At 36.3% G+C, this 13,136-nt stretch overlaps 1 protein-coding gene across 10 annotated transcripts in view; it reads left to right on the top strand.

The window, feature by feature from the left end:
• The window catches only part of OSBPL8 (oxysterol binding protein like 8), a 160,047-nt gene that overhangs the window by 54,108 nt on the left and 92,803 nt on the right, over positions 1-13,136 (top strand). For 6 of the 10 annotated variants that reach the window (XM_045069086.1, XM_045069089.1, XM_004752371.3 and 3 more), the window contains one exon: positions 9,948-9,986. The exons of the other annotated variants lie outside the window; for them this stretch is intronic. In XM_045069086.1, coding sequence (XP_044925021.1) covers positions 9,948-9,986 — 39 coding nt within the window. The remainder of the gene's footprint in view (positions 1-9,947; positions 9,987-13,136) is intronic. 10 annotated transcript variants of the gene reach the window in all.

The following is a 13,136-nucleotide window of genomic DNA, read 5'->3' on the forward strand; positions in this document are numbered from 1 at the left end:
GTCCATCGGCAAAATTCTAAGCCAGAAATCTTTGGTATTTCCATTATGCTTGGAAAGCTTCTTCAGTAAATGGTATTCGATGTTATTTGCCTCTTTTCTCATTCTCTCATGAGTGTACAGTGCACTATTCCAGAGACTACCTGAGGTGCTGATGTCATCAATCTACTGGCTAATGGAGTGTGTGCTTGTGTATTCTTTTGTTTTCAAGTTTCCTTAGTTTAGTTTTTTCCTAAGCAATGCTTTTTTATTTAAATAAACTCTATTTTTTAGAATAGTTTTAGGCATAGAAAAAAAATTCTAGAGTTCCCATATACTTTTTACTCAAATTCCCTTACTATTAACACATTTATGGTACATTTGATATAATTAATGAGTCTAGGTTGATAACACTATTAACTAAAGTCCATACTCAATTCAGATTTCCTTAGTTTTTACCTGTTGTCCTTTTCTGTTCTAGTATCCTATCTGGAATAGCACATTACATTTAGTAGTCATGTTTCCTTTTGGTCCTCTTGACTGTGATTTCCTTGTTTTTGATGGCCTTGATAATTTTGAGAAGTACTGGTTAGATATTTTGCACAATGTCCTTCAGTTGAGATTTGTCTGTTTTTCTCTGGTCCTTATGGGTTTTGGGGAAGAGACCACAAAAGTAAAATGCCATTTCATCACATCATTGCCAAGTGTATATACTGTCAACCTGACTTGTCATTTCTGAGGTTGTTTTTGATTATGTGGCTGAAATAGTGAGTTTCTCATTTTTACTTTCTAATAGGGCAAATAGCAGTAGGTATAATCCCCAGTAAAGAATAGTTCTTTGCAGTCTTCAGTAATTTCTGGGACAGTGAAGGTATCTGGAGGCCCAAAGTTTGAAAATTCCTCAAGCCTTTAGTAATTAACACTTTAAAAAAGAATAACTTATAGCTACCTGATATGAAAAGAGGGATCCAGAAGGTGATGGGGGTAGGGGCAGGGTAGAAAGAAGAAATGACAGGGCCTTCAGGAATGAGGGAGTGATAATCACAATAAAATTTAACTATTAAAAAATTGTAATATAGCGCTAGCATTATGATCTGTATCTTTCAAGCAGTTTTTGTTTTTGTTTTGTTTCTGTTTTCATTTTGACATTTACAGATACTGGTTGAATGCTTACCTATTTTGTCTTTAAGAGTTTTAATGTTTTGTCTGATTCATCTGCAAATAATAGTTTATTTCTTTCCAGTCCTTATACAGTTAGGACTATTGTTCTGTGTATGTATGCCTGCAGGTGAAAGTTGATGGAATCGTTATAGTGTTTTATATTTTTTCAGATTAATCTATTTTTTTATAATTTTCAAAATCATTTAAGATTTATTATTTTGTTACTTTTTGGAATACATTGTGCCCTATTTAAGGGGTCTCCTCTTTGGGGAATGTGGCGCTTTTGTTTCTGTTTTTTATCTCTCATGTTTTCCTTCTTTTCTTTTCATTATGCCTTGTTGAATTCCTTCATCACTCTTCCTGCTTACTAATTTATTTATTATATTTGTTTTGCTTGTCAATCCTGCTATACACCTTGTTTCATCATAATATTTTTATACTCATTATTACTAGCTGCTTTTCTGTGAATGTTTGGTTATAATTCATTTTTATAATATCCTCTCATCTTTTTGAGCATATTTATTACCATTATTTTAAGTTTTTGATGGGTTTGGTTCACTAATTAGTTCTCCAGTTGAGACTCTTCAGTTTTTCTTTCATAGCATTTGGACTCCTTAGGATATTAATTATTTTTGTTTATGAGTTTTTACTTCCTTGGGAATAATATTCTCTTGGGAATATTCATTGCTTTGTCTGATTGATACTGTCCTAGATAGAAGAGAAAGCACCTAGGGGCTCTTTCAGCTGATCTAGGGAATATATGTTGTAGAGTAGAAGAATCTCTTAAAATCATTGCTTCATCATTTTCCACTTGCCCTCGCACCAATATATTTGTGTTTCTTAGGGGATTTTTCTGTGTATTTTCTCTGAGCATAGCTCATAGTCACAAGCTGCCTCTCTAGTTGTAATCACTTAGCTCATTTGGGGAAAGGAGCAGTGAGAGATAGTGGCCAACCTCCTTTCCTGCAATACTGCAGCTGGACATATGCACAGTTCTGTTCTGTTCTATTCTATTTATTTTTAAATAGTGGAGCCTAGTGTGGGACTTGAACTCATGACTCAGATCAAAACCTGAGCTGAGATAAAGATCAGATCATTAACCTACTGAGCCACCTACAGTTTAAAAACAAAGTGTTTAAAATGGTGTTTAATGTTTCTAGTTGGTATTAAATCATGTTCTACCCTGGTACTGAGGACAGGGTGGGCAGTGATCTGTCCAGTATTGCCAAGAAACAAGGGCACAGAAAGATGACTTCCAACTCTCCCTCCTATCCTCAGGCCTTTTCTCCATCTGTGGTACTATACTTGTTCTAGTCTAAGGTTGCCTGCCATACATCCGTCTGTAAAGATAGGCTCAGGGAGAGTATTAGTTATTTAACTAGTAAATAAATCAGTTCCCATTTGGAAAAGAAGCTGGTTACTTTCTTTTTGGCTTTGTGTTCTCTGTATGTAGAATAGCTATCGTGGTGAGTGAGAGGGGACTAAAAAAATCAAAAGAACAGCAGCATTGTTTTTAACAGTTCATTCCTATTAAGACCTTTGGCTGCTGTGACATGCCCATAGTTTAAAAAACAAAAGTAGAACTATTAAGCACTTAACTTGCAAGTAAATAGGTTATCCAATAGAGAGCTATTTGTTTTGCTGAACTAGACTTGAGGAAAAACAAGTTTCAAATTTTGTTATTTCTTTTAATGTCCATAAATAATGCAATCATTCAGTTTTTAAAAGTATGGATTGAAGATTTTTTATGAACATTTTTACTTGGTGTTTCTCCTGTTTTAAGACATGTGGGTGCTTCTGTAAGCAGAATTATCATTAAAGCCACTGCTCTACATTTAACCTTTTTTTTTTCCTGAAGATTTTATTTATTTGAGAGAGAGAGAGCAAGTGCACGTGCGAGTGCTTAAGCAGTGGGAAGGGTAGAAGGAGAAACCGACTCCCCAACTGAGCAGGGAGGCCCCATATAGAGCTCTATGCCAGGATCCCAGGATCATGACCTGGCAATCTCTTAACAGACTGAGCCACTCAGGTGGCTCATACATTTAACTCTTACTTAAATTTTTTCTTGTATTTTTTTTAGAAAATAAAATGTATCCTATCAAACCTCAGATTAGAATGTGAAGGATTAGAATTTTAGCATGTTAGAGATACATTAGCCTGGGTGACTCGGTCAGTTAAGTGTCTGCCTTTGGCTCAGGTCATGAAGCCAGCCAGGGTCCTGGGATTGAGTCCTGCCTTGGGCTCCCTCTGCCTCTCCCTCTGCCTCTTCTCTCTGCTTGTGCGTGCTCTCTCAAATATATAAATAAAAAGTCTCCCCCCACCCCAAGAAAATAAAACTATAAGAAATTAATAGCAACTAACATTTGTTAAATTTCTGTTCTGTGCCAGAAGCTATTGCTAGTGCTTTTCAGGTAAACTTACATAATTTTCTAATAACCTTATGAGATAGCATTATTACCCTCATTTAATGTGGGTATTAATTTAATACCTCATTTAACAAAAGAGAACACAGAAATAATTAAGTTGCCCAGGGTCATACAACTAGTAAGTGGCAGAACTGAGATACATTTGGCTCCATAAGCCAAGCTTTAATTATTTTCCTATACTGCATCTCAACCAAGTTAGAATCAGAATATACAGATCCTTGAAAACAATTTCTATAATTTGAAATTATTGTTTTTAAGGTAATGTAAGACTATTGAATTTTTTTGTTCTTGTTTTTTGGAGCAAAACCTGTTTAGAATTGTGACTTGGGAAAATCATTTTGCAAAATTATGGGATATTGCAGGGACAACCAGCTAAACATTATAGAGCTATCTCTGAGGTGTCTTGAAAAATCCCAGTACCCATGTTGCACCCCTGTTCATTTGAATTAGAGTCTCAGAGAGTGAGATGCAGACATTAGTACTCTTTAAAAGTCTCCCAGTTGATTTTTGGCCAAAGTTGAGAACTATAAAAATAGAGGTGGTTAGCCCAGGGAATAAGTTAGCATGCAGTTGTGTCATCTAGGTAGAAGGCATTTAAAACCTATAGGGTAATAGTAGCTGAATAGAAAATATGTCCCTTTTGGATTTTGCTTTTTTTCACTAGATTTTTAGAATTAGGTAATTCCATATTTGGGTTAATTTATTAGTATGGAGAACAAACAAACAAACAAATATATTTTTGCACACTTACTGTGTGTCCTGATCTCAGGTCGGTGTCTCACATACTTTCTCATTTAATTTCCGTAGTACTGTGGGGTAGATGTTTACTCTGTTTTTAAAGATGAAGAAACTGAGACTCTGAGGAAGTTAGTAATTTTTTCTAAGATCACATAGCTAATCAGTGGGTCATGTTAGGATTTAAATACATGTACTCTATAATTTTGTTTCTCTTGTCATTGAATGTAAAGGCTAGCATTTTTATTTTAAATTGATCTATGTCAGACACAGCCTTTTAAAATTTTTGTGTGCATTACCTAGTATAATGTGTACTTGAAAAAGTATGTGATACATGATCTATTTTTATTTAACTCAAAGCTTTGTTCCCCTGTAACTAATTTTGATTTTTCTATCTGGAGTGAATATTTTGGCATTTAGGCAGTATACAATTGAAGAACAGTTGTTAACTGCATTTTTATGTGTAGTAGATATTGTAAGGGCCTATTCAGCCAGAGCAGCCCCACCCTGGTTAAATAGCCATTTTGTTGTTTATGCAGTAAAACTTAAATTGACTCTGCCCCCCCCAGAGGAACTTACTTAAAAGCAAGTCGGGGAAACCAGTCCCAGGTGCAGAGCCTAAATACAAGGGTGGGTCAGGTCAGGTGGAGATAACGTCCGAATGCAGGGATGAGTCGGCTCAGGTAGAGACATCCAATCAGTAAAGCTTGCATACTGTCTCCCTGCCTACCAAGGAGTGTGGGCCCTGCCTTTTGGGCGCCAATTCTGACTAAGGTGATAGGCTAGTTCAAATAGCTACTATGGGGTGAATTATAATTCAGTTGGCCACCCATGTGTGACCTAGCATGACTGTGCAGCTTTCTCTGTGTGTTACAATCTCATTCACCACCTGTGGGGGGCCAGGCCCAACCATATGGCCTTCGCTTTATAAAAGTTAGTCTGTGAGGCAGGGAGGGGTCGCCCTCTCTGTAATGGGTGGCCTGGACTGGTCTGTTTGATGGTTGGTTTGATTCTTGATGCTTGGTGCGAAATAAAGCTTTGCTTGACCTTTGCTTTGTATCAGTCTCGCTCCTTTGACCATTGACCCATTATTGGGGGACCCAACAGATATTATGAGTCATGGAAGTTGATGTTTCCAATATTAGCAGTCTTTCCTCTGGCTTGATACTGAACAACATGATATGCTCATCAGTGATTTGTTAGAAATTGAACTCTAGATGGAAAGAGGCTATTTGTTATACAGCCCTTATGTCTTAATTCAGATCCTGGTCATGATTCAATATAGAATGTGGGTGTATGTATCTGTGTAAGGAATTGGCCAGAATAAAATTCCAAGTAACATAAACTCTTACTTGAGTTATTTAAGTAGGTCATAAGATTAAGCATCATACATTGAAATATTTTTGTATACAAGCTTATTGTCATCCCTAGCATGATTGTGATGTGATTACATGGTTTCTTTATGCTTGTCAGGTGACAAAGTATGGGTAGGTCAAATATAGGGGAGAATGTTAATGAGGTCAAAGGCCAAGATTTAATTCTTGTTTCATAACCACAGACTTCACCAGCAGTCTCACCAGATGCATGACATTAGTTACAACTGACAAAGTCAGTTTTGAATTTTCCTTGTGTATGAAGTCCTTGATGAAGGAGGTTGCTTTCATTGTAACAAGAGACCACCATTACCAGAAGAAATAGAACTTATGCTTCATTACCAAAGACAGGTGGTAAATCTGTAACAGTGTTATTTATAAAGGACAGAATTATTTAAGAGAAATAATGGAATTCCTAACAAAGGACTTTGGGCATATGATAGCCAGAGACTAAAAGTGGAAGAAAATATGAATATGCTTTACATTACAGCTTAAGATGTTCTCAGGTTTTGAGGTAATTTTCTATGTTGAATTGTTATTATAACAGAATTTTAGGACTTTAACAGACCTTGTGAGCAAATAAAAAAGCTGAATTCGAGATATTTATTCAGGTTTACCCAGGGAATATTGAGAGACCTAGGCTTAGAACTCAGATTTCAGAATTCAAGTCCATATTAGTTCTTTGTGTATCTATGTGAAGCATGCAGAATGTTAAGGTTTGGAAAATACAGAGATGAATAAGACTTTTTTTTTGCTGTTAGAGAATTTAAACCAATTCATTTCATAAACAGGAACTCAGCAAACTACATTTAAGAAATTCTTTGCTAGGTATTAGAGTTATAATAATGACTAAACCTTCTTTTTTCCTTCATGCATTTGTCATTCAGTATTTGTTGATTGCCTCCCAAGTGCCAGCCTCTGTTCTAGTCTAAAGGGATACAACAGTGACCAAAACAAACTTAAGTTCCTACTTCAGTAGAGCTAACATTCTAGTGGAGGAAGAAAAAAAAACAACAACATAAATATATACTGTTAAGTGGTGATTGTTGTGATGAAAAATAAAGCAGGGTAAGATGGATAGAGAATCTAGGGGATGGGTGTTGTTATTTTCTGAGAATACTGTGGAAATCTTCTGATGAAGTTACTTTTTTATTTTTTTTAAGAGTGTGGATGGGTCAGAGGGAAAGACTTTTTTTCTTTCTTTCTTTTTTTTTTTTTTAAAGATTTCATTTATTGGAGAGAGAGAGAGAGAGAGAACATGAGCAGGAGTGTAGAGGGAGAGGGAGAAGCAGACTCCCTGCTGCAGGGAGATCAACACATAACTCCTACAACTGCTGCAGGGAGATCAACACATAACTCCTACAACCCTGAGATCATGACCTTAGCCCAAGGCAGACACTTAACCAACTGAGCGACCCAGGCACTGAGAGAGAAAGAGGGAGAGAGAGAGAGAATCTTAAGCAGAATCTTAAGAGAATCTTAACCCCACATGGCGCTCCATCTCACGACCCTAAGATGATGACCTGAGCTGAAATCAAGAGTCAAGATGCTTAACTGACTGAGTCACGCAGGTGCCCTTGATGAAGTTACTTTTGAACAGAGTCCTAAAGGATAATTGCCATTGTGGAGCTTGCAGGTCAATTAGGCAGGCTGTGGTGCTTCTGCTGTAAGTGTTGAGGTTTGTGGGGAAGGTGAATTAGGTGTCTTTCACCTCCTCAGTCAGGAAAATGGTGGTGTGCTGCAGTGGCACTGTCTCTAGAGCACATGGAACTCTGTGGGCTCTCCCCTGCAGTTCTACCTGATAGAAGGGTGCAGTGACAACACAGATATAGTATCCCTTTGTTTTTGCCTGGTGTGGGAGGTCAGGAAATCCCTCACGGAGGATGTGATACTTTATCTGAGATAAGAAGAATGAGTGCAGCAGGATGGTGACTGGAAACCTTTAGGGAGCGGAAGCTCAGGAGAGGTTTAGGAGGGAAACTAATTTGAGGAGTTGTTGGTGAATAGACCCCATTTAAAAATTAAGCCAATGGAATCATCTGAGGAAAGCATGTTGAATGGGAACAAAAGAGATTCTAAGATACAACTTGGAGGGCAGGGGCAGAAGGGAAAGGGAGCCAAGCAACAAGAGGGAAGAAGGAAAAAGAGAGAAAATAGCTTGGAAACTAGGGAAGGGGAGAGAGTTTGAGAAAAGGAATGATCTGTGATGGCTAGTCCTAAAGAATGATCAGTGAGGTTTAGCTGGGAATGGTAAGATTGGTTAGACTTGAAATGTTAAATAGTATAGCCACTTATGTTTAAATTAAATAAATTCAGTGCCTCAGTTTTCAGTAGCCACATTTCAAGAATTTAACAGCTACATGTAGTTAGTAGCTACTCTATTGGATATTGTAGATATAAACTATTTCATTGAAGAAATTGAAGAAAGTTCATTTGGTAGCAGAGTACTAGCATCATTGAAGAAAGTTCGATTTGGTAGCAGAGTACTAGACCATTATAATATTAGGGAAAAGTTAAATGAAAATTTTTTTTCTCATTTGTGATAGCAATAGAGAAAATACTATGAGACAACTAATTATGTTGATGAAGAACTGATATTAGGGAGTCAGAGTTTTATCTTAAACTGTGATAGCAGAATTGGCAATTGGCAATTTGAGGTCAGGGAACTTTCAAGCTATTGAACAGGGAAGCAAAAAGAAAGGGAGAGAATTGCAAATCACTCTGAGCATAATCAATTTTACTAGACAGAGAATTTAGGTAAATTGCAAAGCTATCTTATGGGGGATCAGAACACCCTGTGGCATGAATAACTGGTCCATGCTGTAGAAAATTTCAGTATCGGGTTTGGCACTTATTTTTTAAAGAATGGGTACTATCAAATGTTTTTAAATGGAGGAGTAACATGGCCAGTGTGATAGTTTATGGAATTAATTTGCTAAATGAAGTTCTTGGTTTTTTCTTAGTCTTTGTTATTTGTGCACTGCTAAGTAATCCTACCTATGTCTGCATATTGCTTTTTAAAAAAAATCTACAAAGTACACTTACGTAAACTGTACCACTCATGTAAACTGTTGTTAAGCCTCACAATGATTCTGGAAAGTTGTAACATTTATAATTATGTATTCACAGAGAAGAAAATCTCAGAGTTCAATGACTTGATAATGATGGTGCTAGCTCAAAGGAGGAGTAATATTGGTTGAACAAGATAACTTACCTCAATGTCATATAAATTGCTATTACAGTACATACAGTCTTCAATATATGGTCATCTTGTTGGCAGTAGGAACCATGTCTTTATTGTGTTTTTGAATTCTAGTACCTAGCAGAGTAAATGAATGAGTGAGGTGAAATGTAATGCAGGGACATTTATTGAAAGGGGAGATGAGAAATGAAGTGATGTGGGTCTGGCCTAGGTAATAGTGAGAATTGAAGGACAGTAGTAGACATGAAGTAGAGATTGTCTCGGTGAATATCATCAGAACTTAATGACTTCATGAGATGTTGGGGGGAAAGAGTCTCAGATGATTTAAGGGTTTTTGTCTGAGTGAGAGAAAGATGCTACAATTGAAAGACTTGGGCAAATTGCCATGGAAGCTGGTTTTGGAGAGAAGCTATTGAGTGCTATTTTTGACTTAAAGATGCTTTCTAAAACCACTTTTCCTGGTTTTAGAGCCCTTCCTTTTTTTTTTTTTTTTAATAGATTTTAGAACCAGAAGTTATTTTGCGCTAATGTCTGAACATACAGGTAGCAATGTTTTGGAGTGAAGTTTTAGAGATGGGGTAGGACTTGGAAATCTTCTGAATAAAGGTGATAAATACACCTTGAGCATGAACACAATCTGCAGAAAAGGAGTAGATAGAGGAAATAAACAAACAGTTGAGGACTGAGAACTGGTTATGGCCACTGACTTACTGAATGAGAAGAGTAGAGTCAGGAAAACAGGAAAGGGAAGGCAGAGGAGTAGAGTACTTTAGAAACCAAAAGAGGAGAAAGTTTACATGGGGAAAAGGCTGATAGAATTAAATACATGCAGAGAGGACTTCACAGATTGGCAGATTGACTGGAATTTCCCAAAGCCTCAGAGTTTTTTGTTGTTGTTTTTAAAAGGATTTGGTTTCCAGTGTAAACATATTGTTGCACTTTTTTGGGGGGTGGGGGGCTACTTCTTAAAAGATTAATGCAACTCTCAATTCATTTATACACTGGGTGCTTTCTAAATTCAGATTCAAGTATTTGACATTAAATCACTCCTGAGAAAATTTGTTTTTTTTTTAGATCTTGCCATATTCAGAAGTTGCTGAAGTTCAAGAGACAGTGAGTAATATATGGTGCTATCTTTGAAATGTTAACTTTTTTTATTTTTTGAGGATTTCAAGTTGGAGTCTTAAAATATATTTTTCACTGTATTTTATTATAGATTATATCATTACACTAAGTAATTCATGTAGATTGAAAAGATCACTTTAAAAATGTTTTCATTTTTTCCAAAATGCGAATGGATTTAATTTTTTTAACTGTAAAAATAATGCATACCAATGGGGGCATATTTAAACAATATAGAAGAATATAATAAATGAAGTTCTGCCTTCTAGAGGCAACCACTTTTAGTATTTTGGTGGCCTTTTTACTAAGTTTCTTCATATGTATATGTCTTACATATGAAATTTTATAAAAGTGGAGTCATAAAAACTTTTTTTTAACCTATTTTAAAAGTCAGCACATAATGAATGATGTTCAATCAGTGGGAAAAAAACTTCAATGGCTACATAGTACATTGTATGAATGTATTATTTAATAATAGAATACTCTTTTAGATTACTCTAAGTGATGTGATAAATATCTGTGGACACATCTTTTTAAATATTTTGGGTGATCACTTTAGTGTACATCTGTAGAAGTACATTTGCTGAATCAAAAGTCTGATTAGGTTATTTTAAAATAACTGCCTGGCAGACCAATTAATAATCTCTATCTAACAGTGATAAGCTCTAGTTCCTAGAAAAATATTTCTGTAAAATATCTCCTATAAAACCCAGGGATAAAATGTACACAATGTGTGTTTCGCAGTTGATTGCAAGAATATAAAAAGTTCAGCTGAGTGTAGAAAAAGGACTCCTGTAGGAAGAACAAACAAATCTCTGCTGTGTTTTAGATCTCTCACTGAAGACTCTTACTTCAAGGGCCAAAGATAACACTAAATAGAGCACTCTTGGGGTGTTTTATATAATCCTCCTTCCAAATTGTGGCTTCTGAGAGCCAGCTGCAGAAGGATTGCTTCTATCAATACAACTTGATTAACTATGTTGGGGGAAGAGGAGCAACTAGCCTGAAACTTTTTTTTTTTTTTTAAACTTTATTTTCAAGTTGTAGCAAAGCTGTGATTTGGCTTAAGCTCAAAAGATGACTTGAGTCAAATCCATATGTATGTTAAGGGGGAGGTGCTGTGCAATGGAATCAGGCTTAATAGTTCTTATAGTATTGTTTCTGTGTTACAAAGTGGCCATCTGTCCTGAATTGCTTAGGACTAAAGGTTTTCCGAGGATGAAGGGTGTGATTATGAACTTCTACCTATTCATTTATACTTCTGAAAGATGGCAAGTTTTGACGGCAAGTTTTATGCTAATTATAGATGGTGTGGCAAGTATTTAGAAGTACATTAAGTAAAATCCCACTTTTGAATAATGCTCTTTCTCTGAGGTTTGTCAACTAAATTCAGTAAAGATTTAGGTAATGGCTATATTTCATGCTTTTACTTAAAATAGTTGTTAGCATACTAATTAATAATAAATAGAACAATTCTAGGCATGTTGTTTTATCACTTTCACCCCATACTTTGTGCCCAAACAGAGAATCTGTGTATAGGAGAAAAAGACTGTTGAAATGGCTGTGTGGACATTGTTGAAGGGATAATGACAAATATGGTGTTATTCAGTTAGAGAAAATGTTTCTATCATATCTTTAATGGTCTTTCTTTGAAGAAGCTGAGGAAAAGTTCTGGGATTCTTTGAGTTTCATGTAATATTTTGGTTCTCTAACAAAAGCTGAGAAGAGTGGCTAGCTTTTTATTTTTTAAACTTTACAAGATACTTTAGTAGAGTGTTCCCCCATCAATAATTTCATATTGTCTTTATTCATGTATTATACAACATGGAGCTGTACAAATTAGGCCCAGGTCCTAAAAGCCGTAAAAGTAAGAAGTGTAGTATGCCATTTAGCCATGCATACAAGTGTTATAAGTTACTTGGTAAAATTAATATATATCTTCAATTACTTATATCCCATTTCCCATTGGCATTACTTACAGGCAACTCTGGGAGGGTAATTTAATTTGTATTACAGTTTACTGTCTCTGTATCTGCAACATTCTGGGGAAGGTTTCTGAAGTCTTGTGTATTTTTTTTTTAATTTTATTTCCACTTTTATTTAGAGTGTTTCAGCTTAATTCTTAGTTCTGTTGTTCCATTATAATGTATGTTTTCTGGTGCCTGTTCTTTTTTTCTGTCGCATTTTTAGTTTCCTGTGATTAGTCATTCAGTTCTTATACCCTACCTGTCACACATACTATAATTTATACTGTTTCTTGCCAACCTGAACCTTTCTCTATACAGGTTTGTATGTCCAGTTGCCTACTTGATGGTTTGAGTTGGATGGCTAATGGATATTTCAAACTTAACCTGTCTCAAACTTAGTACTTCTGTTTCTTTCTGTAAACTAACCCTTCTCACTGTCTTTTCCATCTTAGTGAGAGTTCCATTCTTCCAGGTACTCAGACTGCAACTCTTTTTTTTTTTTTTTTTAAGATTTTATTTGTTTATTTGACAGACAGAGATCACAAGTAGGCAGAGAGGCAGGCAAAGAGAGAGAGAGGGAAGCAGGCTCCCTGCTGAGCAGAGAGCCCGATGTGGGACTCGATCCCAGGACCCCGAGACCATGACCTGAGCTGAAGGCAGCGGCTTAACCGCTGAGCCACCCAGGTGCCCAGACTGCAACTCATATCATTTTGATTCCTTTAAACAAACAAACAAACAAATACAACAACAACAACAACAAAACTTCATACTTGTTCTGTTTGGAAATCCTGTTGGCTTTACTTTCAAAATATATTTAGAACTCACCTACTTCCTCTCACCCTCACTGCTACCACCTGATCCAAGTTTCCCTTCAACTCTCCCCTAGAGTATTACAGTAACTTCCTATTGATTATACTCTTGTCCCTCTAGTCACTCCTTTTCTCAGAAATCCAGTGGCTTCCTATCTCATTCAGAATGAAGCCAAGTCCTGACTAGGTTATACATAATATGGCCCCCCTTTACTTCTTTGACTTCATTTCCTACTACTCTCCTTCTTGTATTCCAGCCTCTCTGGACTTCTCACTATGCTCCGAGCCTTCCAGACTTGCTCCCATCTTACTCCTCAACTCTATACTTGTTCCTCTCTCTGCCTAGAATACTCTTCCCCTTCATG

The sequence above is a fragment of the Mustela putorius genome, unplaced genomic scaffold, assembly GCF_011764305.1.
Source record: "Mustela putorius furo isolate JIRA1106 unplaced genomic scaffold, ASM1176430v1.1 tig00003911_pilon_pilon_pilon, whole genome shotgun sequence".
Lineage (NCBI taxonomy): Eukaryota > Metazoa > Chordata > Mammalia > Carnivora > Mustelidae > Mustela > Mustela putorius.